Source organism: Orcinus orca, chromosome 15, assembly GCF_937001465.1.
Source record: "Orcinus orca chromosome 15, mOrcOrc1.1, whole genome shotgun sequence".
In the NCBI taxonomy this organism is placed as follows: Eukaryota; Metazoa; Chordata; class Mammalia; order Artiodactyla; family Delphinidae; genus Orcinus; species Orcinus orca.
Window position 1 is genome coordinate 73,262,163 of NC_064573.1, and position 26,589 is coordinate 73,288,751.

Consider the following 26,589-nt stretch of genomic DNA (forward strand, 5'->3'; position numbering starts at 1 on the left):
TTGCTGCAAAAATGGGGAAAAGTACCACTCACCCATCCGCCTCAAAGAGTTGCCATGAAGATGGGCTCAGAAGAGGTGTGAAAGGGCTGTAGAAACTTACAGAGGGCTGTGCAGGTAAATGAGGAGTGAGCACCTCTGCCTGACACAGCCAGCTTGTAAGACTTATTGAGGCCTCATCCCTGGGAGCTTATCCAGCATACTTCTGGGGATGACCATAGATTGGCCATCAGCAGTTGATGGAAGGATAAGAACACTGAAACCTCACAGGTAGTGGATATGCTGGAAAACCACCTTCAGAGTGTGGGTTCCATTGTTACCAAAAGGCCTTCTTGTAAGATGATTTATCATGGGCTCCCTCACTAGCATGTCTCCAATGAATTCTTATAACCGTTATCCAAGGTAAGTCAGTGTGGGTTAGTGAAGGGGAGGGGTCAACCCCGGAGTTGTGTTTATGGGACAGGATGCATCAGGAGCTTGAAACCGTGGTGGTGGTTTCTGTGTCTTGAATCTGGGTTTTTCCTTTGCTCATTGCTGATGTTGACTATACACATAGGAGTAGTTCATTCAGTCCCTTAAGTATTTGTTGAGGGCCCCCTGCGTGTCAGGTGCTGTTCGAGGAGCTGAGGCTGAAACAGGGGACAGGTGAGAGGACCTTACTTTCTCATAGCTTTCAGTTGTGGGGAGAGGGTGGACACAAACAGGTCCACATATAAATGACAAGGTGTAGAGTCGTGCAGCAGAAAAGCAGGCAGGAGGATAGAGAGAGTGGGTGGACGGTGATGGCGGGAGGAAGGCCTTTGGAGGAGGTACCATTTGAGCAGGGACCTGAAGGATATGAAAGAAAAAACCATGCCCAGATTATGGGTTAGAACGTTCCAGGAAGAAAGAACAGCAATATAGTTCTGAATGTGATATCAGCAAGCTTAAAAAGCTATTTTAATAATAATTTTTTAAAAAAGGTTCAGTATTCAACAGGTGTAGAATGATATACCAGTTTCCTTCCCACCCCTTCCCTAGCCATCTCGGTCCCCCTCTATTACTAGTTTCTTATGTAGTAGAGGTATTCTCTGTGTATATGACTAAATAGACCTTTTTATACAAGTGGTAGCATACATACAAACTTTTTTCTTTCGCCTTGTGTTTTTTTCCTTAACTGGATTTAGATTTGTTCCAGAGTATTATATAGAGTTTCTCATTCTTTATGACTATTTACTAATCCTTTGAGTGGATGTACCACGGTATATATATAACTAGTTCCCTGTTTATGACCACTTATGTTGTTATAGTCTTTTGTTATAAAAAATTGTTGCCATGAATAACTTTGTACATCTGCCATTTTGTACACATGCAAATGGAATTTGGCAGACTTCTTAAGCATGCCTTTTTTCTCAGGGTGGCAGTCCACTGCTCACCAGTGACCTTGGGTGTTCGTGGCACATACAGTCTCTGTGAGGCTTTTTTTTTTTTTTTTTTTTGCGGTACGCGGGCCTCTCACTGTTGTGGCCTCTCCCGTTGCGGGGAACAGGCTCCGGATGTGCAGGCTCAGCGGCCATGGCTCACGGGCCCAGCCGCTCCGCGGCATGTAGGATCTTCCCGGACCAGGGCACGGACCTGTGTCCCCTGCATCGGCAGGCGGACTCTCAACCACTGCGCCACCAGGGAAGCCCTGTGAGGCTTTTTAATTGAGCACCTATTAGGTGCTTCACTCTGGGTTGGATAGTGGGCCCCCCTGCAGGCAGGATCAGCATATCAGTGTTCACTTCTGTATCCACAGTGCCTAGCATAGTGCCTGCCACTTCATCAGCGTTCATTGCTTGTAGAATTAATGAAGGAATCGTCAAGGCAGATGAAGAAATATATGAAACAGAATGCTTATCCTTTTCCCACATGGCACTTAACCTTCCTGGAATTATGTATTCATTTGTGTGTTTATTTGTTTAGTATCTTTTTCTCCCTCTGGACTATGAGGTGCATGAAAGCAAGGACCGTGTCTGTCTTATTCTCCAGGTGTTTTCATTGTCTGACTCATAGTAGGTGCTCAACAAATACTTATTAAGAAGTGCTTGAGTGAACAGATGTAATTCCGGGACAGGGTTAAGTGGCGGGGGGCAGGGGGTGGAGGGAAGAGGATCTGGCTGGAATTGAGTGGGAGAGGCCTGGCGGAGATGACCTCAGGTTCTGGCGGGCCTGACGAAGGTCTTGGGCAGGCTATGAGGGCCATGGGATCTCCGCTCCCATTTTACGTCCGGACCTGAGCCTCCCTGTCCCTGCAGGTAGAGGTGCAGTGCCTGCTCCTGCTGGAGGTGCTAGGCGGCTCCCACAAGCACGCCGTGGATGGTGCTGTGAAGAAGCTCACCAAACTATGGAAAGAGGTGACAGGAGGCAGCAGGGTGGCGGTCATTTCTTCTTCCGTACCACCTCCACTGCCGTCTGATACACCTGCTTTACCCGTTCCTCTTCAGAACCCGGGACTGGTGGAACAATACTTGTCAGCCATTCTCAGCCTAGAACCCAACCAGAACTATGCAGCTATGCTGGGGCTGCTGGTGCAGTTCTGCACGAGCCACAAGGAGATGGACGTGGTCAATCGGCACAAGGCAAGTGGACTCTCTGGAGGGAAGGAGGGGGAGCTTGTTTTGCCCTGGTGGCCCCCAGCTGCTGGCCTTATCTGAAGTTTGTTGGTTTTCTCACCTGAGACCCCGGCCTTTCATGGTGATATATGAACTTTGAGGAGCTGGAAAGTTTCCCCTCCAGTTGTGGCTTGGGATGGATCCTGCCATAGTTAACGGGATGATGATTTGCCTGATCATGCAGTCATTTATTCACCCACACTGAGCATCTGCCTTGTGCCAAGCTCTGTGCCAGGTGTTGGGGATGCAGCAGTGCGTGAGGGAGCTGTGATCCCTTCCCGGGCGGGACTGAATCTGAGGAGGCTGCCGTTAGACATATCGTCATCTCATTATCTCTGTGAGACACGCTGCAAAGGAAAAGCGCAAGAGGCTGTGATACTCTGGTTGGGACTTGTCTTAGGCTGTGGGTCAGGGAACACATCTCTAATGAAGGAACTTAAAGGGTGAATAGGCGTTAACAAGGTCAAGAGGGGAGGAAGGGCATTTTGGGCAGAGAAAGCAGCGTGTGGGCAGGAATGTAGAGGAGGCAAAGTGCGGTTGGAGGGGCACGTGGGTGTCTGGGTGAAAGAGGGTAGCAGGTAGGCCTGTGAGCCATGCCAAGGACTTGGACTTGCTCCTAGGAGCCATGGAAAGCTGTGGAAGGCTTTTAGATGGGGAATGGAGTGATCACTGGGATCTTCATGCTTGACACCATGACATTTGGGGCACTGATTGGTATTTTTTAGAAGCAGTCCCACAAGAGGGATCTCAGAACGTCAGGGTCTAACCAGGTCTCTGTATTCCCTAGAGTGCCCTGCTGGATTTTTATATGAAGAACATCTTGATGAGCAAAGTAAAGCCTCAGAAGTATCTGTTGGTGAGTGTGAGGTGGCCCTTACTCACCTGGGCAAGCTAAATCCCATTTTAAATTCTGTGATTCAGAACCATCCTTTATTCTTGGTCTGTTCCCACGAAGGCTGGGTGCCTGACCCCTTTCTCTTTGTAGGATAACTGTGCCCCTCTGCTCCGATACATGTCCCACTCGGAGTTTAAGGATATGATATTGCCCACCATACAGAAGTCCTTACTGAGGAGTCCAGAGAACGTTCTTGAAAGTAGGTTCCTGCCAAACAGGACGGTGGGAGGGAGGTGAAGTTGCCTGATAAGCCGGGTCCCCACTACTTGGCAGCAGGAAGTGCTTGGGGCTGGGGGAGATGTATTCACTGTTTACCTCATTGGGCCCTTGGGAGAGAGATCAGGGACCCTTTTGAGAGTATGTTGAAAGTAATGGGCCCTCTTGCTGGAAGAAGCACAAAAGTATACCCACTTAAAATACTGCATACATTTTTAGAGGTCTAAGAACCTTCCGGAAACCAGGTTAAGAACCTCTGCTCTAGACAGTTTGACCTTGGTGTGGAGGTGGCACTTGAAACCATAGGATATGAGAGTTGAGTCTCTGTCTCTTTTTATCTTGGTAAGAGGTGTGGGTGGAATGTCGGAGGGGCAGTTTTTTGCTGATTGGGATGGGGCAGTATACAGCTTTACAGCAGAGCTGTGGGACAAAGGTGTGACCACCATGTGACCATACAGAGATGAAGAGTGGTCATGTCCTATGTGTCTACACAGCAGGCCTAAGCACTGGCTGGGGAGTCAGGCAGAAACGGGCATTTCCCCTGGAGGCCAACATGATGCATGCTTTCTGTCCCCCTCAGCTATCTCCAGTCTGTTGGCATCAGTGACTCTCGATCTCAGCCATTATGCCCTGGACATCGTGAAAGGACTGGCTGGTGAGTGTCCCAACCCCTCTCCAGCCCCTGGAATGGCACCTTGGGTTTCGGTTGTACTTACCCCTATTGTACAAAAAGGGGTAGGAGACAGCTCAGTTTAGAAATAAACTACAGTTGTGTAGTTTCTTTCCTGAGATCCTTTATAATGAGAACACAGAGCCAGGATTGAAGAGTTGGGAGCAGGGAAGACAAAGATGAGAGCCTGGCTACCCAGCTCTCAGCAGCTTCTGAGTTGCGGCTCTCCGTGTCCAGGCCAGCTGAAGTCCAACAGCCCCCGCCTGATGGATGAAGCCGTGCTGGCGCTGCAGAACCTGGTCCGCCAGTGCAGTGACTCCTCGGCGATGGAAGCCCTGGCCAGGCACCTGTTTGCTATCCTCGGAGGTGGGCAAGTCCTTCCCGGGCATGCGGATGGCCAAGGTGTGGCCTCTGGCATTCCTTGGGCACCGGGACCTGTTGGGGGCTTGGTGCTCTGAGTTTGCTTGTGTCAAGAATGAACAGAAAGAAGCATGTGCAGATCAGTGTGGATGGGGGTGATCTCAGTTTTAAGCATAGGCATTATCGTTTGCATAGGGGGAAAAAATAGAGGGAAATACACCAAAATGTTAATAATATTTTAGGTAGTGGGAACATGGGTGATTTTTAGATGTTGCTTTTATATTTTTTCTATTTGTCACATTTTCTGCAAGAACATATTATTTATTTCTTTAGTTAGAAAAAAAAAAAAAAGCCAGTACATGTGATGTTAAGCCCAGCTACATGATAGAAAGGCTGCTTCTGGAATCAGAAACTGTATCTTGATGTCACACACATGACTACCTTATTCACCCCCTTGGGAAATGTGGCAGATGTGAATTTTGAATCTTTGCTATCTCTCCTCTCAGGCTCGGAAGGAAAACTAACTATTGTAGCCCAGAAGATGAGCGTCCTCTCAGGTACAGAATTTCTCTACGGGTAGTAGGAAGTGTAGTAGTAGTAGTGTAACGTAACTGTTAGATAAGGTGAGTCCGTTGGATCTTGACACCTCTGACAGTTTTGGACATCCCAGTCTGGCTGCCGTAAAAGGCAGGACGTCTGATGGGGGATTGAGTGGGGGGTCAGTCATGGCCAGAGGAGAGGCATGGCTGCTGGGGAGGTGGGCAGTGACAGGAGGACTGGTGTGTTGGCAGTTTTGTGCTGATGAAGGGCTGAGCAGGGAATCCCCTGCCTTCCAGGGATCGGGAGTGTCAGTCATCACGTGGTGGCCGGGCCTTCCAGTCAAGTCCTGAGTGGGACCGTGGCTGAGCTGTTCATCCCCTTCCTCCAGCAAGAAGGTAATTGTGCACCATGGTGAGGGTGCAGCCTGGACCCATCCTTGACCCCCGGTTTTCACAGTTGGAGCCTGCCATGAACCCCTTCTGAGGGCCCTGCTTCCTCTCCCTGAAGCATCACTGCTTCCTCTCCCTTTACTCCTACTTGCTTTCGCATGCAACTGGCAGTGATGTGATGTGGGTCTAAGACATAGGGCTGACTGGACTTCTGCTTCTTGCCCTAGTTCACGAAGGCACCTTGGTGCACGCCACCTCTGTCCTGGCTCTCTGGTGTAACCGGTTCTCCACAGAAGTGCCCAAGAAGCTCACTGAATGGTTCAAGAAAGCCTTCAGCCTTAAAACCTCCACCTCTGCAGTGAGGCACGCCTATCTGCAGTGCATGTTGGTCTGCTTCCGAGGTGAGATGCTTCCCTCACAGAGGTGATCGAGGTGATCTTCAGGGCGTCATCACCGTTCCAGGCTTTCCCTTTCGGTCCAGCTTTTTTTGCATCATTTCCTCCTGAGCCACTGGGAGCATCTAGCTTAGTCATCCATAAAGCCTAGAATCAGAGCCCAGTCTTCACAACAGTTTCTGGCTTCTCCTCCTTATCAGACCTTCAGAATACAAAGCTTTATTCAGAGAGGAGCCACAACCAGAACCTGTCACTCTGTTTTCTGAAATCATGGAGAAATGATTCTGATAAGACTGATTTATAAGGTGTAAATTATATAATCTTTACACTGGACCTATTAGAAACAACAACTGCCCTCGCTTCAGTGCTAACAAACCTGTCATTTGGGCCTGAGCATCTACCTCCTTCCCAAGCACAGTGAGGGGAAACTTCAAATCTGTAGGAGCTTGATCCCCAAGGTAAAAATCTCTAATATTGATGTCCACCTCTGAGATGGGCTCATATTTCACTTAAAGTTTAAACTTATGATGACTGGGTTTAAAAAAATGTTTAGGAGACTCCAGAGCTGCCCCTAGAGAGGTGACCCCTTTCTGTACAGTGTCTGTACTTGTGTATCAGTTTGCAGTTTTGCTGCACTGATTGAACTTGATTTTAGATTGAGTTCTAAATAGCCAAGTCTTGGTTTAACCTAGTCTCTTTAGCTTGAGCTGGTTCTGCTTAATACTTTAAAAACAATCATAAAATAAACCTTTAAAATATACATTTCTTGGATTCAAATCCATGGCATCATCCAAATGAAATACTTGTTTCACTGTGAAATACTCTACATACCAATTTAGTAATTAAGAAAACATGGGTTGGGACTTCCCTGGTGGTTCAGTGGTTAAGACGCCATGCTCCCAATGCAGGGGGCCCGGATTTGATCCCTGGTGGAGGAACTAAGATCCCACATACTGCAACTAAGCCTGTGCACTGCAATGAAGACCCAGTGCAGCCTAAATAAATTATACATACATACATACATACACACACATACGTGGGTTTAGCTATAGTTTTAGTAGGTTTCTACTTTTTTTTTTTTTTTTTTTTGCGCGGTGCGCAGGCCTCTCACTGTTGTGGCCTCCCCCGTTGCGGAGCACAGTCTCCGGACGCGCAGGCTCAGTGGTCATGGCTCATGAGCCCAGCCGCTCCGCCGCATGTGGGATCTTCCCGGACCGGGGCACGAATCCATGTCCCCTGCATTGGCAGGCGGACTCTCAACCACTGTGCCACCAGGGAAGCCCTCTACTTTTTTTTTTTTGAACAGAGTTTAGTTCATAGGTCAGCAGATTGGTTCTGGTTTTGGGATTTGGGTCTGGAGGTTGTCTGGTGTGGGAGAAGAGCCCCAGAGAGAAATTAGTCAACTTGAGGTTTGCCCTGGCTCTCCCTCAACCAGCTGTGTGGCCTTGGGCAACTCACTTCACCTCTCTTGGTCTGTTTCCTTATCCATCAAGTGAATACCTGGACTATTGGACTAGTAAGGACCCTTCTAGCTCTAGCTTTATGGTTGTAGAGTTTGATTTAAGTCCTAGATTTTACTTCCACTTATTTGAGATATTTGAAAGGTAACTGAAGGGTGTTAACCATTCAGACATGGGTGACTAACTCCTTTCTCAAGTAATCTTGCCTCCTTGCGATTGGGGTGTTCTGTAAGGTGCTGGTTCTATCTCCACAGGTGACACACTGTTGCAGGCCCTGGACTTGTTGCCCTTGCTCATCCAAACAGTGGAGAAGGCAGCCTCCCAAAGCACTCAGGTTCCCGTAGTCACCGAAGGGGTCGCTGCTGCCTTGCTGCTCTCAAAGCTTTCGATGGCTGACTCACAGGCTGGTAAGAGTCCAGAGATGTCCAGGATGCTAGCAGACAAGGGCCTCTTTCAGAGTCCTTGGGAGGAGTGCCTTGATATTTAGGATTTTACAGGATTAGCTTGGCCACTTACCACACTGGGCAGTCGTAGGGCCACTTGTCACCTGCAGGGATGAATTTTATCTACAAGCCCCTGTCCTGGAGCATTGGAGCAACAGGGCAAAGGAGGACAGTGACAGAGTCCCCTGGCTGCACTCCCGCTGCACAGTGCAACACTGAGGCTCATCCCTGCAGATAAGTGGGATGTTGCTTTTAATTGGTTATACGTTTATAGGGTATAACATTAAAAGCTTCCCCTTAGCCATCCTGTCTTCCAGCCACTAAGTTTCCCTCCTTGGATAGTATTATCCAGTTTCGTGTCTAGAGTGATCAATGTGTAATTGCCGAAACATGCTGGGTGACATACTATACATGCCATATTGCGTACTGAACACATCTTGGAAAAGATTCCAAAATCAGTACAACAAAAAGAGCTTTCCTTTTTTTGTGGCTACACGGTATTCTGTGCTTATTTAGTCTGCATCCTACTCTGCATGGGGACATAGCTGAACTTCTTCCTGTGGTTAGAAATGGAGTTCAGCTCTTTTCATATATATTATTGTGTGCCATCTGACTATATACCAAGGCACTCGGCTACTTCTGTGGCGAGGAGGCAGAACATGACCCTGTTTCAGCAAATTTTAAGCTGCTTTACTCTACTGGGAGAGAGGATATGCAAAAGTTATCTGTTGTTTAAGGCAAAATGTGGCATAAGAGCAGTTTTGAAGGAGGGATTTCTTTTAGTTTAGGGGTTGGGTGTCAGGAAAAGCTTCATGAAGGAGGGAGCATTTGAACTAGGGCCCTGAGGGCTAGAAGGGTTTTCACTAGCTGGCCCAGTGTGAGTTCAAATGAGGGAAGGGCAGGAAAGCACCACATGTGGACCTCAAGTAGTTCAGCCTGGCACCTGGAACAGGTGGGAATTCCAGGTGGGAAGCAGCTCATCTGGGCTCCTGTGGGCTGCAGAGAACCACCAAAGCTTTTCATATAGGCAATGCCACCAGAAGAACCGGTTAGTTCTCGGAACCGGAGGACAGTGAGCCTGGGAGTGACCCGCCCCCGCTGAGGGAGAACTCCTGCCTGCTGCAACAGTGGAGAGTCTGTCAGCAAAGCCAGCCCCCGCAGCTTCAGCATGGCGGGGACTAGCCCTGGCATGTGGGGGGCTGTGTGGTAGAGTGACCTTTTGTTTCTTGCAGAGGCCAAACTGAGCAGTTTCTGGCAGCTAATTTTGGATGAGAAGAAGCAGGTTTTCACTTCTGACAAATTCCTGCTCATGGCTTCAGAGGATGGTGAGTCACTACCCCCTTAGTTGAAGTCGAGTTTGGGGCTGAGTCTCTGGTGGGTCTTCAGAGAGGATCCTTCCCTGACTGCCTGTTGTTTTGACCAGACAGCTCAGCAAAAACCTGGAGCAGAGTGATCTGGCCAACAGCTCAGCTTTTGTGGGAATGAATGTACTCCTGTGGGATGTGGAAGGCTAGGGAAATGGGAGAGAAGTGGGAGATTTGTGGAGACAGCACTCTAATAGTTGTGGAGCTGTGATATTAGGTGTAATTATAGTTGACTGGGTAATTGGTGCTGTCGTAGAGGTTTTCGTGCACTGAGAGGCAGCTGAGAAGCTCTGGCGAAGTGTGGCTGGCTCCACCCACACCAGGAGATAGAAGAACTACTGGTTTCTATCTTGGCAGAGAAGGAACAGTTGATCTTTAAACGTATGTTTAAAATTCTAGGTTGCCTTAGAAGTATTTGCCGCTAATTGGTGATTGGAAAAGCCTTTTGACTGACAAATCACAACATTCTCTTAATGAGCTACAACTGTTAGTCACTTCCTGATGTTTAAAAAATGTTTAGCTAATTTTTGAATAGAAGATATATTCACATAATACAAAAAAAAAAAAAAGACCCAAGAGAGTCTACACTGAAAGTTATACCCTTGCTTTGATCTCTAGCCACACAGTGTCCCTGGCCATGGAGAACCAATTTTATCAGCTTCTTGTGTATCTTTGATATTTTATATTTATACCAATAAATAACCTTATGTATCAGTTCTCTGCCTTTTTTACACAAGTGTTAATATTCCTACTGTATGCATTGTGCTGTCTAGATTTGGAAATAATTTCACGTCAGTATATGATGAGCACTCTCATTCTTTTTTAGAACTGCATAGTAATTAAAAAAACTATTTTATTGAAGTATAGTTGGATTTACAATGTGTTAATTTCTACTGTACAGCAAAGTGATTCAGTTACACGTATATATACATTCTTTTTCATATTCTGTTATGGTTTATCACAGGATATTGAATATACTTTTGCTTGTTCCAAAATACACGTGTGCCTATGGAGAACAATATGGAGGTTCCTTAAAAAACTAAAAATAGAACTACCACACGACCCAGCAATCCCCCTACTGGGCATATACCCTGAGAAAACCATAATTCAAAAAGAGTCATGTACCACAATGTTCATTGCAGCTCTGTTTACAATAGCCAGGACATGGAAGCAACCTAAGTGTCCATCGACAGATGAATGGATAAAGAAGATGTGGCACATTATATACAATGGAATGTTACTCAGCCATAACCAGAAACGAAATTGAGTTATTTGTAGTGAGGTGGATGGACTTAGAGTCTGTCATACGGAGTAAAGTAAGTCAGGCAGAGAAAAACAAATACCGTATGCTAACACATATATATGGAATGTAAAAAAAAAAAAAAAGGTTCTGAAGAACCTAGGGGCAGGACAAGAATAAAGGCGCAGATGTAGAGAATGGACTTGAGGAAGTGGGGAGGGGGAAGGGTAAGCTGGGACAAAGTGAGAGAGTGGCATGGACTTAATATACACTACCAAATGTAAAATAGATAGCTAGTGGGAGGCAGCCGCATAGCACAGGGAGATCAGCTTGGTGCTTTGTGACCACCTAGAGCAGTGGGATAGGGAGTGTGGGAGGAGACACAAGAGGGAGGAGATACGGGGATATATATATATATGTACAGCTGATTCACTTTGTTATAAAGCAGAAACTAGTGCACCATTGTAAAGAAATTATACTCCAATAAAGATGTTAAAAAAATACACGTGTGTAGTTAGCAAAAAAGAAAATTCATTAGATACATGTATATGTATAACTGAATCACTTTGCTGTACACCTGAAACTAACACAACATTGTTAATCAGCTATACTCCAATATAAAATAAAAACTTAAAAAAAATTCTAGTGAACTGTAACTTTCCCTTTACATTTTGGTGTTCATTTTCCAGCTCTTCCCAGTTCTTTCTGGATGTGTTCTCTATTTTAAAAACACTTGTGCTGTTTCTGTCCCCCCCGCCAGCCCTCTGTACCGTGCTGCATCTGACAGAGAGACTCTTCCTTGACCATCCGCACAGACTCACAGGCAACAAAGTTCAGTACGTGGGGCTCGTTTACTTTTCCCCTTTGGCCAAATGACACAAACCCTGACAGGAGCCTGAGACGTGGCGGTGTGTGAGGGGTGGAAGGCTGGCTGTGGAGAGCCCCACACCTGGCCTTACCCCAGGACGCCCTGTCCCTCTGCTGCAGGCAGTACCACCGGGCTCTGGTGGCGGTGCTCCTGAGCCGCACCTGGCACGTGCGCAGGCAGGCCCAGCAGACGGTTCGGAAGCTGCTCTCTGCTCTCGGGGGCTTCAAGCTGGCCTACGGACTCCTGGAGGAGCTGAAGACTGTCCTCAGTTCTCACAAGGTCAGGGCATCTGGGCTGCAGAACTGGGGCTCTCAGACCCCCTTAGCTGACCCTGCTTATGCTGTGGGATTTTAACTAGACTGCTCCTGGGCTGTTCTCACTCACTCAGACTCTGTGTGATGCCAGAATCTTCTGCCCTGGAGTTTGGGTAACACCTTGTTTCATATAATTCCTTTTCCTTTTCAGATGCTTTTCTTTCTTCCCATGTTTTATGACATGTAGCTCAACCTTTTTATTCTTGAGTAATGGAAAAACACTTCTTTTTTTTTTTTTTTTCCTTGCGGTATGAGGACCTCTCACTGCTGTGGCCTCTCCTGTTGTGGAGCACAGGCTCCGGACGCGTAGGCCCAGCGGCCATGGCTCACGGGCCCAGCCGCTCCGCGTCATGTGGGATCCTCCCGGACCGGGGCACGAGCCCGCGTCCCCTGCATCGGCAGGCGGACTCTCAACCACTGCGCCACTAGGGAAGCCCGAAAAACACTTCATTTTTAAAGCACTTTATAATTTTTAAAGTGTTTTCTACCCATTGTCCCTTTCAGTTTTTCACAATGCCTTTAAAAGGCTGACAGGCTTACTATGCTTATTTTGTATGAGTTGTCCAGGGTTCCGGTAGCTGAAATGACTTGCTCAGGGTCCCCCAGACAGTGGGTGGCAGAACTGGGAGTTGACCCGCAAGACCCGGCTCCTAGTTTCAGTGCTCTTTGTGACCTGTTTCACTGCTTCCCTCCTTCCCTAAGCCTGCTTGAGGGATGTGGGCCAGTGACAGACTTGCAGTCTCAGGGTAGGTCCCCTGGACCAGTGTCTGTTGCCTTCTTTCCCCCTGTGGGCTGTTTTAGGTGCTTCCTTCCAGGCCCATCTCATAACCTGTGGGTCCCAGTGCCGGGCACTGGGTGTCAGTATCCACACCAGCAGGGAGCCCAGAGAACAACATGAATGAGAGGCAGCTGCCTCCCTGGCATCTTCATCTCCTGTGTGCCAGGCCTGCACGGGGCTCTGAGCAGTGGGGCTCATGTGTTGTCTCCCCACAGGTGCTGCCCTTAGAGGCTCTTGTGACCGATGCTGGGGAGGTGACTGAGGCGGGCAAGGCCTACGTGCCTCCGCGGGTCCTGCAGGAGGCTCTGTGCATCATCTCTGGGGTGCCAGGGCTGGAAGGTGATGTCACCAACACAGAACAGCTGGCCCAGGAGATGCTGATCATCTCCCACCACCCGTCCTTAGGTGCGTGCCTGGGGCGGGTATTGGAGGGGCGGGGACTGTGTTGTAGGAGCAGGCCGGGCAGAAGGCCTCAAAGAGCTCCCCTTCCCTTCAGTGGCTGTGCAATCTGGCCTGTGGCCAGCACTTCTTGCCAGGATGAAGATCGATCCGGAAGCCTTCATTACTAGGCACCTGGATCAGATCATTCCCAGGATCACCACACAGAGCCCCCTGAACCAGGTAAGTGGCGTGTGAGCTGGTTTTGGTCTCAGGTCAGCGTCCAGACGGGAGATTCAGAGAAACAGGTGAAGGTGTGATGAAAAATGGGTTGAACCCTTGGGTTTCATGTGGCAGAAAGTGCAAACTAGTTTGAACACAAGAGGGAACTTGCTTGTTTCCTCATCTAACTGGTAAGACCCAGGATGTGACTGGACAGGGACTCAGGTGTCTTCAGGACCTTGTAGGTGGTGTATCTCTTGCTCTCTGTCCATCTCTCTGTCTCAGCCATCTGTGTCCCATCTCTGCTTTCCACGGTATGGGCTCCATTCTCAGTCTCCCCTTTTTAGTAGCAGGATAGCTATTCCAGGCTTCTTGTCCCCCATCAGCTCCAGTGGGAAAAGCTTGCGTTTTCCAGTCATTTCAGCTGGCATGGGGTCTTACTGCCCTGCTTGACCTGACTTGGGTCTTGTGCTTATCCTGAGGCCCATCCTGGTCTGGGTCACGTGCCCACCTCTGGAGAGGGTGGGGTCAGCTCCACCTGAACCACGGAGATTGAGATTGGGAGAGGAATGTGTCCCCCAAATCAGGGTGCTAGTACCAGGTAGGTACAGCTCGCTGAGAAGGCAGGCACACACTGTGCTTGTCCACTCCAGTAGGCAGTGCTCAGAAAGAGCAGGCAGTGGCAAGAAGAAGGGGAGCCATTGCCTGGGGCATTTAGGCCTGGCAGAACCCCTCTCCAGTGCCAGCTGTGGCGCTCACTGACCATGTCTGTGTTTGTCTGGCAGTCTTCCATGAATGCCATGGGCTCCCTCTCCATCCTGTCCCCAGACCGGGTCCTCCCTCAGCTCATCAGCACCATCACCGCTTCTGTGCAGAACCCAGCGCTGTGCCAGGTGACACGGGAGGAGTTTGCTATTATGCAGACCCCTGCCGGGGAGCTGTATGACAAATCCATCATCCAGAGGTGAGCCCCCACTCATGGGCTCAATAGCCCCCAAGCCTTAGTTTTCTTTTTTTTCTCTTTCCTTTTTTTTAAAAATTAATTAATTTATTTGGCTGCGTCGGGTCTTAGTTGCAGCACGCGGGATCTTTCGTGGCAGCATGCGGGATCTTTCCCTGCGGCACACGCCCTCTTGGTTGCCACGCACGGGCTTCTCTCTAGCTGTGGCACGTGGGCTCTAGAGCTTGCGGGCTCAGTAGTTGTGGTGCTTGGGCTCAGTTGCCCCGTGGCATGTGAGATCTTAGTTCCTCAACCAGGGATTGAATTTGCGTCCCCTGCATTGGAAGGTGGATTCTTAACCACTGGACCACCAGAGAAGTGCCTGTCAGATGGAGACTATGTGTCCTTTGTAGGGTCTTGTGAGGAGTAAATGAAACAATCTATCTGTTGATTGGAGGAGTGCTTGCTGTGTTCTAGGCACAGTACTTAGGCCTGGGATACAAGAGCATGTAGAGTATCCAGCACTTTCCTGGTGCATATGACTTAAAAACTAGCTGGGGTTTTATGGCTGGTGGGAGGCTGAAGGGCCTGGTGACTGTTTTGAACCTGGCTGATCACCTGCTCTGGTGTTTCAGTGCCCAGCAGGACAGCATAAAAAAGGCCAACATGAAGCGAGAGAACAAAGCTTACTCCTTCAAGGAGCAGATCATCGAGCTGGAGCTGAAGGAGGTGGGTACATGGAGGCCTCACACACGGGGTGGCCTCAGGCGGGTCTCTTGGGTCATCCTGACCCATGGCACACTCCTCCGACCTCCCCACTGATCCTGGGTCCTCCTGCCACACTCTTTATCTGCCCTTTCTCAGGTAGCTTTCTCTACGCCCAACTCAAGGAAAACAAATTTTTCTCTCTGCTGGCAGTAGTTCATGTATTTCCTCTGCTAAGTGGTGTTGCTTGATTCCATGCCTGTCCCCGCAGCTCCTGGAAGGCCGGGACCTATCTGTCCTCTTGATAGTAGGCATAGGGCCTGGCACAGTGTAGCCGCTGGGGCATCGTGGTTTATCGCTCTATTCGGCAGTGACAGAACTGGTTCTGACAGGAGCAAAGCACACAGGGCTCTTTCCTGTCTCAGAGCCTTTGTTTGCTCCTCCCTCGGTTTTTTGTTTTTTGTCCTCCCTCAGTCTTTACAAGGCTGGGTTCTTCTTGTCTTTCACGTCTCTGCCCACATATCCCCTTCGCGGAGAGGTGACCCCTCTGCCCACCCTATCCAGAGTAGACCCCGCGCCTCTTCTCATTTGCTATGCATCATATTTATTCCTTTCATAACATAGGTCATGATCTGAAGTCACCTTGTTTATGTATCTGTTTCCCTGTTCGTGGTCTACCTGCACCCACTAGATTGTCAGCTCTGTGAGGATAGAGACTTGGTCTTGTTCTCATGGTCTCCCCAGCATCTAGAACAGTGCCTGGCACCATGTAGGTGCTAAGTAAAGACTTATCAAATGAATGAGTGCTCTCGGTCTTTGCAGGACTTTAGCTTATACTGGAAGACAGTGTCTGTAGGGCGGGCTGGCAGGAGGGGAGGCTGAAGCTGCATGGCTACCAGAATACCCTTTTTAGCACCTGGAGGGACTTTTCTTTTCTCTAACGTATAAAGGCCCTTCTTGTGTTTGTTAGTAGAGAATCCAGCAAGAAATCCCCTCTCTACTGCTCTCTCTGTTCTGTAGAAACCAGGTGGCTGTGGACTTGTGGGAGTAGGGGAGGCCACATGGCAGGTTGGGGGGCCAGGTCACAGACATAGAACTGTCCTGGTGCTGACTGGGGAGCTGAGCGTGCCCTGCTTGGTGGGAGGGAGGGAGTTCCCTTCCCTGGAGATGGATTTGCTTTGCTTGTTCCCTTCAGGAGATAAAGAAGAAGAAAGGCATAAAAGAGGAGGTGCAGCTGACCAGCAAACAGAAGGAGATGCTGCAGGCCCAGCTAGACAAGGAGGCGCAGATCCGGAGGCGGCTGCAGGAGGTAAGCAGTCGCTGCCACCACACGCCTGTGCCACGAGAGTGTTGGGTTGCCTGCTCCTCGCTGTCCTGGGGCAGGGCCCCGCTGACTGGCCTTCTGGGGTGACTCTGCTTACAGCTGGACAATGAGCTGGAGGCGGCGCTAGGACTGCTGGACACCATCCTGGCCAAGAACCCGTCCGGCCTGACCCAGTACATCCCTGTCCTGGTCGACTCTTTCCTGCCCTTGTTGAAATCTCCCCTCGCTGCTCCCAGGATCAAGAACCCTTTCCTGTCCTTAGCTGCCTGTGTCATGACCCCTAGGCTCAAGACTTTGGGTTAGTCCTCGTTGGCTGGCTGTGGGCATGACCCCGGGGCAGGATGGGGGTGGACAGAGATGCCCCCGAGTGCTCGTGGGGAGGCACGCAGTGACCTAGGCTACTGACTTGTTTTCCTATGGATACAGCCTCAGGCATCTCAAGCAGCGTATCCTTGGGAGCACACAGTGCCGCCTCCTCTCTCCCATTTTATGTCTGCTGAGTCTTCATTCTGAGGGCCAACTTTTAGATGCTAGTCGGTGATCTTTCTGTAGCAGTGTTTTTTTTTTTAATAAATTTATCTTATTTATTTATTTATTTTTGGCTGCGTTGGGTCTTCGTTGCTGTGCGCGGGCTTTCTCTAGTTGTGGCAAGTGGGGTCTACTCTTCTTTGTGGTGCGCAGGCTTCTCATTGTAGTGTTTTCTCTTGTTGCAGAGCAAGGGCTCCAGACGCGCGGGCTTCAGTAGTTGTGGCGCATGGGCTTATTTGCTCCGCGGCATGTGGGATCTCCCTAGACCAGGGCTCGAACCCCTGTCCCCTGCATTGGCAGGAGGATTTTTAACCACTGCGCCACCAGGGAAGCCCTGTAGCAGTTTGAAATTCAGTGGCAGTGGGATGGTTTGGTGCCACGTGGCCTGTCTGTGTAGCCCAGAGCTCCTGAGCAGCCACATGTGGATGACCAGAGGTCTCTGTGGCCTTTAGCTTTCTGTTGGCTGTGGAGAAACAAAGACCAAGTGGGGTGGCTGGGAATTGTGGAGGCCTCGCTTTATGGGTTGTTTAATGACCTTGAGGGTGAACATACCTTGAGCCTGAGGGGTATGTTCCCTTCAGGGTGAGGCTGGAGTCAGGCAGTACACATAGAACCTGCCGGAAGTATTACCTGGCTAGCTGTGCTGTTGCATGGAAGGTGGGAGGACCACATGGATAGAGCTGAATAACTCCCAACTGAATAACCCTTGGGTGGCTTATGCCTCCTCTCAGCGCACTTTTAATTCCTTAGTGTCAGAAGGGTATCTCCTTGCCGGCCTGCCTACCCTTTGGCACTGTCCTGGAGATGAAATGAAAATTAGGTTGAGGATACTTAGGCAGAGCAGAATTGATTACTATTAAGTCAGAGGGACATGGCATCTCTGCCCTGGGTCCCTGGTTTGCACCTGGGCCAGATTCTGTGTCTTTGCGAGGGTCATCCCCTGCTGGGTCCCTTCTCTTGGACACAGGAACTTTGGTGAGCCACGTGACTCTGCGCCTGCTGAAGCCAGAATGTGCCCTGGATAAGTCATGGTGCCAGGAAGAGCTGTCGGTGGCCGTGAAGAGGGCGGTGACCCTGCTGCACAGTCACACCATCACCAGCAGGGCAGGCAAGGGAGAACCAGGTAAGGGACAGGACGGACAAAGGGCACGAGGCAGTGTGAACCGTGCAGGGATTGCACGAGCTATGGCGCTCCGTACCCCGGGGCTCTCTGAGGCTGTAGCCTCCAGTGAGTCTCTTCCCTCCCTGGCCTTGATTTCCTCATCTGAAAAAGGGGGGATGGACGATTTTTGAGTCTGGTCCCTGGTATTCTGAGTCACTGTGACCCCCACTGAGGGTTTAGTTCTTGCCATTGGAAGCTACTTGTCTGTTTTAACTCTCACATTGTGGAACTGGGCAGTGTCTGGGGTAGGAGCAGGATTGGCTTTAGAACTGGGCTACTGCCTGTCATCCCTCTTGTCATGCCACATGCTTCAGGGTGTCAGGGCCTCCAGCCTTCCCCCCACCCACTTGCCCTGAGGATGGACACGGAGGCAGCCGTGCTCGGGGTCCTGCCCAACCTACAGGATCCATCTGCTTCTTGCTCTCACAGACGCCGCGCCCCTGTCCGCACCAGCCTTCTCCTTAGTCTTCCCGTTTCTGAAGATGGTGCTGACCGAGATGCCCCACCACAGCAAGGAGGAGGAGGAGCGCGTGGCCCAGATTCTTCAGATCCTCACCGTCCACGCCCAGCTGAGGGCCTCACCCAGCAGCCCGCCAGGGCGTGTGGACGAGGTTGGCCCGGGGAGCTCGGCTCCCTCTCGGTTTGAGGGCGTTGGGGAGGCAGGGGCTTCTGACGCTTCCCATGAACAATTCTGGGGGGGAGGTCGTGCAGCATATACATATACCTATAGCAGCAACCATTGGTGAGGAGAACCCAAATGTTCTATTCAGTGTGGTTGTCAAGACCTCACAGAAGCTTATGGGTCTCTTGTGTCTGATAGTTTCTGACCCAAAGAAATTGAAGGATTTTGTATTAATTTATTGTTTTGTTTCTAACTCAGAAGATAGTTCTGATCACTCTCTCTCCCTTTGACTTGCTTATGATTGTGAGACTGGAGCTCATTCATTGAGGAGTTTTCTTTTTAATAGATTATGTTCTAAAAATTTGCCAACGTAATGCATGTGTAAAATTCCAACAGTACAGAAGCAAAAAGAGAAATGCCACTCCCTAGAGGTAACTTGCTAACAGTTTGGCCTATACCCTTGTGGACTTTTTTTTTTTTAAGCACATTCAAAACTCATACCCACAAACACAGTAAAGCAAAAATGGATTGCACTGCTTCTTTCATGGGACGATATTCTGTGGGTCTCCTCCGGTGTCCGGATCCATGTGATCCACGTCACATGGATCTAATTTCACAGGCTGCGTGGGGTTCTATGCTGTGGGTTCACCATGGTTTAGTTAACTTTTTACTTGCTGATTGATATTTTAAGGTTGTTTCTAACGTTTCCATATTTTGAACATCGCTGTGGTGTGCCCCCTTGTACATTTATGTCCCTTGCACACTGTGTGAACATTTCTATAGGACAGATTCTTGGGCATGGAATTGTTAGGTTCTGTGACATGTTCTGAGCTATATCCTCACTGAGTGTTTTCTTTTCTCCAATCCTAATACAACCTCACGTAGTGGTAATCTTGCCAACGATGGGTGAAAGAATGGTGTAATGTTTTATTTCACATTTTTTTACTTTACTTGTAAAGTTCAGTATCTCTTCATATGTTTATGGGCCACCTGTATTTCATATTCTGTGAGTTTCAACCAAGGTTAAGAGTTTATTTATTTTTAGTCCCTGAAGATCTGGTTGACTGGGGTTGGCTCCTGTGGATTGAGTTGTAAACCTGACAGGGTTTCTACAGTGGAGTCAGCAGTATGACCCAGAATGTTCCCCTGTGGGTGAGAGGGTGCTGCTTCATGTGCCACCGGACTTGGTTACAGACCTTCCCTGGAGCTTCACCCTGACTTACCTTCTGTTCTCTCTTAGAATGGCCCAGAGTTGCTGCCTCGTGTGGCCATGCTGCGCCTTCTGACTTGGGTGATCGGCACACGCTCTCCCCAACTGCAGGTGATCTGGTTCCCAGTTGGCTTTTGCTGTGACTCAGTTCATGACCCCAACCTCAGGATCTAGTTCTCTCAGCCCTCAGTTCTGGCCTTGGGCAGAAGGGCTGCTTTTGAGAGCCAGCCTGACTGTTCTCAGCTGGTGAGGGGTTTTGCTTGGGTCCTGCCACTGGCCTTGGCCTGGCGCTGGGGTCTGAGCCCTAGTACGGCTGTGGGGTGGGCGTTCTCAGTTCAGATTCCTCCCTGGGCTCCTCAGCCCATCACCTGGCTCCCCTGCCTGGCCCCATAGTAGGAAAAAAAAATTAGGGAACTGAGCCCAGCGGATGGATGTCTTCCTCAGGTTCTGGCTTCAGACGCCCTGACCACCCTGTGTGCCAGCAGCAGTGGCGAGGATGGCTGTGCCTTTGCAGAGCAGGAGGAGGTGGACGTGCTGCTCTGCGCCTTGCTGTCCCCCTGTGCTAGTGTGCGGGACACTGCGCTCCGGGTGCGTGCCCACTCCCTCTTGAGGCTACCTTGGCATCCCTTGTCCCTCAGCGTCCCTGTTCGAGCTGCCCTGATGGGAGATGCCGCACATATGCACCAGCGTGTCCTGGAGGCAAAGAGAAGAGGTCACAGAGTGTGGTTTGGGGTCATTCTAGGAATTGGAACAGCTAAGCAGTTGTCATGTATCACTGCCTATTTTTTTCTTCACCTCGGAAGACTTCACCTAATTTCTAAAACGGAATGTGGATCTTGGTACTTTTATAGACAGATATAACTCACAGGATTGGTTCATTTCTTCAACCTACTACCTTATACTTGCTTTCTCTTGGTGCTTTGGGACCCAAAGCTAAAGGATCCCCTTGGAATATGAGACATTGATTCCCAGATGCCAGACTGCAGGCTCCTGCTATTGCTCTGTGACAGAGTTTGCACTGGTCCTTGGTAAAAATGTGAAAAACAATGGCAATGTGGCAGATAGTTCCTAAAACAAAGGGAATGTCCTTTTTCTGAGGTTTTGTCTGACTTGCGTGTTTAGAGTTAAATTTTAAAATTTTATGTTAGAAAAGATTCTACCGCTATATGCCATCATTTCATGAAAGAAAAGCTCTTTGAAGAGCAGCTAATGAGCTGAACTGACTCATGGCATTCCCAAACCAGTGCTGTCCAGTGGAATGTTCTGCAGGGCTGGAAATATACATCTGTGCTGTCCAGTGTGGTAGCCACCAGCCAGCATATGGCTGTTGAGCACTTGAAATGTGGCTGGTGCAGCTGAAAAAGTTAGAGTTCGTTTTAAATGATTTCACTGTGGAGACCCACGTGCGGCTAGTGGCTACGTCTTGGACGGTTCAGCCCTAGCGGGAGGCAGGGTGGTGGCGGACAGGTCAGAGGCTCTTCCCAAAGGTCATGCCTCACACGGTGTGGTCCCACCCCCTCTCAGGGGCTGTTGGAACTCCACATGGTATTGCCAGCGCCTGATACTGATGAGAAGAATGGCCTGAACCTTCTGCGGAGGCTCTGGGTGGTCAAGTTTGACAAGGAGGAGGAGATCCGGAAGCTGGCAGAGAGGTGAGAGCCGTCGGAAGGCTGGTTTTCCTGCTCTGTTCTCTTTCCCCTCATGAAATAACTGGACCCAGCGTGCTCAGCCTACAGAGGGAAAAAGGGTTGGGTGGTCGGGTTTGGCAGGGCCCGTGGTGCAGATCCTTGTCTGACCAGCTCCGCCTTTGGTCTGCTACAGGCTCTGGTCAACCATGGGCCTAGATCTGCAGCCAGACCTCTGCTCCTTGCTCATCGACGACGTCATCTATCACGAGGCAGCTGTGAGGCAGGCTGGGGCCGAAGCCCTCTCCCAAGCAGTGGCGCGTTACCAGCGGCAGGCGGCGGAGGTTATGGGCAGGCTTATGGAGATTTACCAAGAGAAGCTCTATGTGAGTCGTCTGTGCACCGCGATGCAGTCTGGGTGTGTAAGGGTGGGTTGGACCATTTTCAACCTCCCACCTGCTCCAAACAGGAGCCATACTGTGGCTCAGGGTGGCTTGTGCCTAATCTCCCGTCTCACCTGGGTCATTGGCTTTATTGGAGAGAGCACTGCAGTGCATTGATCAACCTGTCTGTTGCAGCGGCCGCCCCCGGTGCTGGATGCTTTGGGACGAGTTATCTCAGAATCTCCTCCAGATCAGTGGGAAGCCAGGTATAACAGTTGCTTCAGCCTTGTACCACTCAGTGCTTTCTGAGGTGTGGCAGGTTGGCTGGGCTGGGTGCTGTGAAGAGGCAGCATGGGATAATGGATCAGCGGAGGGAAACAGCAAGACCTCCCTCTGAGTCAGAGACCTGAGTTCAAGTTCTGGCTCTTCCTGGCTAGCTAGACGACATGTTTCTCCTTTCCTCCGAGGGACTCTGTTTCTGTAGAGGTCCCTGGGCCCCTCCTTACTGCTGTAGCTGAAAGAATAATAGTACTTAGCCTTTGTAGAGTATGTCCACTTCTGAATGCCTTCACATCTGGTTCCTTCACCTCCCTTTCCTCCTCCCCTGGAGGGAGAGGGGTAGGCGATGCACTCACACATGGGGAAACAGAGGCAGAGCTGGTCCCCTCCCCAAGGTCACCCTGTAGGAGGTAAACTCTGGACAGATAGGAGGTCTCTGTTTTACAAGTGGGCCGTTGCCACACCAGTGGGCACAGCAGTGGGTAAGCACAGGGCATTGGGCTCTGTGTTGTGCTCTGCCCCTGAAGCAGTGTTTGCTGTTGGCAGGCTCACTCTCCTAGTGACATACTGGGATAGGTGCCACCAGCAGGGGAGGAGGCCTCTGGCTTGCCCTTGCCCCTGCCCCCCTGACATGCTCCCCCTTCTTTCCTAGGTGTGGCTTGGCTTTGGCCCTGAACAAGCTCTCCCAGTGTTTGGACAGTTCTCAGGTGAAGCCACTCTTTCAATTTTTTGTCCCTGATGCCCTCAACGACCGAAACCCAGATGTCCGGAAGTGCATGTTAGATGCAGCCCTTGAGACGCTCAACACGCATGGGAAGGTAAAAGATTTCAGCTAGCTGAGGAGGTGGGGAGAAGGCTGGGCCAAGGTGGGCTGAGCAGTGGTGCCACAGGGATGCTGAGTGCTCGAAATCCTGGCAGGGCACTAGCCCCCGTGGAAAATTCCATTTGTATTTCTTTTGAGTCATAAAGACCCCCCCAAAAGGGTGTTAAATTCTTGTAAGTCTGCTGCAGTCCTGCCAGAAAACTGGGAAACCCGCTGGCACTGCTGGCTAGCTTGTTAGGATGCCTGTCCCAGAGCCAGACTTGGGCTTGGTCCTGGGGCAGAGACCGTCATCCCCAGGCACAGCCTATGGGCTGATGTGAGGCTCCAGGAGCTCTTGGCTTTCCAGGAGAACGTCAACTCGCTGCTGCCAGTGTTTGAGGAGTTCCTGAAGAATGCACCCAATGATGCCAGCTATGACGCTGTGCGGCAGAGCGTGGTGGTCCTGATGGGCTCTCTAGCCAAGCACCTGGAAAAGAGCGACCCCAAAGTGAAGCCTATTGTCGCCAAGCTCATCGCCGCTCTCTCCACCCCCTCCCAACAGGTACCTGCCCCCTGGCCTGGGGCCCCAACTGTGGGTGGGCAGTGGGACGCTAGGGACAGAGTTGGGTATCAGGGTGCAGAAGGCCCAGTTCTCTGCGAGGAGTCGTCTCGTCTCGGGACAGCCTGGTTTATAGTCAGGAATACTCACCTCTGGAGGGGGAGTTAGTTTGTTACTTTGTTCTAGTAGACCTCTTAGATGTTTTCATTTTTTTCTACTCATTTTCTAAGAGTCATTTTTTGCATTTAGAGTAAACCTGTCCCTGGGGATACAGAGGTTTAAAAAAAAAAATGAATCGTTCTTGTTGTGTTAGCCTTTTCCTGATCCTCTCCCTGTGTTAGTTATATGTTTTGGGGGCCTTGTGATGCAGCCTCCAAGCCACAGTGCAAAGGATTTTTTTTTTCTCTTATTTAAAAAACACATTTACCTGTATTTTCTGTTATTTGCATTTCGGACAACCCAGAGTGTCCTCCTCAAAGGCACAGTTGAAAACCACAGGTTTACTGAATTGTGGTCAAATAGTCTGTCAGAGTACCTGGCCTCCCAAGCTTCCTGCCCAGGCCCCTGGCTGCAGACTGCCTCGCTGCCCTGGTCGGGCTTCATGAGCTGTGGCTGGAAGACGATTGACAGCATCTTTTGGGACTGCTTGATTTGGACCTGGCCCTGTAAGGCCCAGCCCCATTTCCCTGACTGACAAATTTGAAAACTGAGAGACTTGGGTTGTTTTTAAGGAGGCACAGTAGCATGCTTCTCTCTGGATCTTCCTCTGTGAGTGGGTTTAATCTTCCTGAGGTTTTACCCCACCTGCCCAGGCCTAGGTTCTCTCTTCAGACCAGAAATAGCACCGTAATGGCTGATGCTCTCCTGGCTAACAGATGTAGCGTGCACCCTGACGGAATGCGGGTCAGGCATGAGCTTGTACCGCCATCTGCCTTTCCGATGCTCTGTGTGGTCTGACAGGCGGTGGCTGAGATGGGGCTGGGGGACGTCTAGGGGTGAGGTGCTGCAGAAGACTGCATCGGCTGCCAGGGCCTGGCTGTGGTTGAGCTGCAGCACTGACGCGGCGGGTCCCTCCCCCAGGTCCAGGAATCCGTGGCCAGCTGCTTGCCGCCCCTCGTCCCCGCCATCAAGGAGGACGCTGGAGGGATGATCCAGAGGCTGATGCAGCAGCTACTGGAGTCAGACAAGTACGCTGAGCGCAAAGGGGCTGCTTACGGGCTGGCGGGCCTGGTAAAGGGCCTGGGCATCCTGTCGCTGAAGCAGCAGGAGATGATGGCTGCGCTGACTGATGCCATCCAGGACAAGAAGAACTTCCGCCGCCGAGAGGGTGAGTGTCTCCAAGCTCGGTGCCGCCCAGCGTGGGAGGTCAGTCCCCATGGCTGCCAGAGGAGGGAATCTGGCTTTTCCTCCCCTGCTGAAGGCTGGCGTTTGTGTGTGTGCTGCAGGGGGGGCACCTGTCTGTGAGCCATTCCATCCCATCCTTGCTGATGCGGCCCGGACTTCCCTTTTTTCTAACTCAGCAACACCCTCAGCTGAGAGAGACTTGCCATTCTAGCTGTTAGTGCTCCCTGTTCTCACCTCCTTTCTGCTCAGGGGAGGCAGAGGGGCTGCTCCCTCACGGGGCAGCCACTTTAGTCCCACAGCTGCCCTGAGTGTTTCCAGAGGGTGAGGAGGTGGTGGGGAGCTTGTCCTGTGGCTGCCCCGAGAGGACATCCTGTTCCCAGCCGTCCTGCCTTCTCCCCCAGGAGCGCTCTTTGCCTTTGAGATGCTCTGCACCATGCTGGGGAAGCTCTTCGAGCCGTACGTGGTTCATGTGCTGCCCCATCTGCTGCTGTGCTTCGGGGATGGGAACCAGTACGTGCGTGAGGTAAGTCCTGAGGCTGCACTTGGGAATGGCTGGCAGTGGTTCGAGGCCCCTGCTGCTGGCAAGCCCTCTGCCCGCATCTTGGACACTGGTTACTGGTACGGACTCCTCTGGTTCCCAGTGAAGTACTGAAGCCCTGTGAGGTGAGAAACCATGTTTCTCCTGCTCAGCTGTCTCTGCGGGCCTGGGCACAGGGTCTGACGCAGTAGACCCCCCCAGTGAGCGTTGGTCACCAGGAGAACCCTCGGACCAGCATCAGGCCTTGACCCTTGCGTAGCCGAGGAGGCCCCTGAACATCTTTTCTCCTCCCTTGAGGCTGCAGATGACTGTGCCAAGGCTGTGATGAGCAACCTGAGTGCTCATGGGGTGAAGCTGGTGCTCCCCTCCTTATTGGCTGCCCTGGAGGAGGAATCCTGGAGGACCAAAGCCGGTAAGGCCACTCCCTCCCTCCCTCCCTCAACTTCCTGTTCTGAAAACTGCCCTTACAGGGGTCCAGAGCCACAGCTCTCGTGCTGTGTGTGCTCCCCAGCCCAGGGATGAGGCCAAGACTCTGGTTAGGCAGCTCATTCCTTTATTAGTTTGTTGCTTTCTTGCAAAGAACAGGCCTCTCACAGGAGCCACAGACCTAAGTCAGGAAATCGCAGAGCTTTAAGGCTTGTCTGTGGCTAGGTCTGTGATTTTAAAGCCTTTCTCCCCACCCCATTAAACCGCCTTTTTTTTTTTTTTTTTAAATGAATCAATTTTTATTTTATTTTTGGTGGTGTTGGGTCTTTGTTGCTGCGCGTGGGCTTTCTCTAGTTGCGGCAAGCGGGGGCTATTCTTCATTGCAGTGCGTGGGCTTCTCACGCAGTGGCTCCTCTTGTTGTGGAGCACGGGCTCTAGGTGCATGGGCTTCAGTAGTTGTGGCACGCGGGCTCAGTAGTTGTGGCTCGCGGGCTCTAGAGCGCAGGCTCAGTAGTCATGGCACACGGGGCGGGCTTAGTTGCTCTGCGGCATGTGGGACCTTCCCGGACCAGGGGTTGAACCCGTGTCCCCTGCGTTGGCAGGCAGATTCTTAACCACTGTGCCACCAGGGAAGTCCCGAAACCCCTTTTTAAAAAATGTAATCTTATTTGGAATCCTAATTTGTAAAACAGAGTTGCTCAGGTTTGGGGAGGGTCAGCATTGGGGCTTCCTCCTCAGTCCTTCAGGCTTCCCCCTACATCTTGAAAAATCACAATCTTAATCAGTCTCCTCATTTGTGGATGAGGAGACTGAGGCCAGAGAAATTCAGTGAATTGACCTTGGATCACTGTCAGCTCTAAGCCAGGTCTGGCCACTCTCCCCAATACTGCCCAGCCTCTTGCCCAGGCTCAGCAGGCCTCAGGAGCATTTTGCTCGCTTGGCTGGAGCCCGGCCCTGTGCCCTCTTCCCGGGACTGCTGG

General features: G+C 50.7%; 1 protein-coding gene across 1 annotated transcript in view; it reads left to right on the forward strand.

Moving 5' to 3' along the window:
- GCN1 (GCN1 activator of EIF2AK4) overlaps positions 1-26,589 on the forward strand; it is a 56,839-nt gene that overhangs the window by 10,100 nt on the left and 20,150 nt on the right. The window contains exons 6-36 of the mRNA XM_004281430.3: positions 2,274-2,372; positions 2,463-2,597; positions 3,418-3,486; positions 3,616-3,724; positions 4,322-4,396; positions 4,649-4,777; positions 5,278-5,328; positions 5,608-5,706; positions 5,928-6,101; positions 7,810-7,962; positions 9,231-9,323; positions 11,363-11,438; positions 11,590-11,749; positions 12,778-12,967; positions 13,059-13,183; positions 13,948-14,126; positions 14,738-14,831; positions 16,003-16,116; positions 16,231-16,429; positions 17,627-17,782; positions 18,251-18,432; positions 19,684-19,764; positions 20,098-20,241; positions 21,178-21,305; positions 21,475-21,664; positions 21,857-21,927; positions 22,593-22,758; positions 23,110-23,304; positions 24,382-24,628; positions 25,047-25,168; positions 25,481-25,595. Coding sequence (XP_004281478.1) covers positions 2,274-2,372; positions 2,463-2,597; positions 3,418-3,486; positions 3,616-3,724; positions 4,322-4,396; positions 4,649-4,777; positions 5,278-5,328; positions 5,608-5,706; positions 5,928-6,101; positions 7,810-7,962; positions 9,231-9,323; positions 11,363-11,438; positions 11,590-11,749; positions 12,778-12,967; positions 13,059-13,183; positions 13,948-14,126; positions 14,738-14,831; positions 16,003-16,116; positions 16,231-16,429; positions 17,627-17,782; positions 18,251-18,432; positions 19,684-19,764; positions 20,098-20,241; positions 21,178-21,305; positions 21,475-21,664; positions 21,857-21,927; positions 22,593-22,758; positions 23,110-23,304; positions 24,382-24,628; positions 25,047-25,168; positions 25,481-25,595 — 4,120 coding nt within the window. The remainder of the gene's footprint in view (positions 1-2,273; positions 2,373-2,462; positions 2,598-3,417; positions 3,487-3,615; positions 3,725-4,321; positions 4,397-4,648; positions 4,778-5,277; positions 5,329-5,607; positions 5,707-5,927; positions 6,102-7,809; positions 7,963-9,230; positions 9,324-11,362; positions 11,439-11,589; positions 11,750-12,777; positions 12,968-13,058; positions 13,184-13,947; positions 14,127-14,737; positions 14,832-16,002; positions 16,117-16,230; positions 16,430-17,626; positions 17,783-18,250; positions 18,433-19,683; positions 19,765-20,097; positions 20,242-21,177; positions 21,306-21,474; positions 21,665-21,856; positions 21,928-22,592; positions 22,759-23,109; positions 23,305-24,381; positions 24,629-25,046; positions 25,169-25,480; positions 25,596-26,589) is intronic.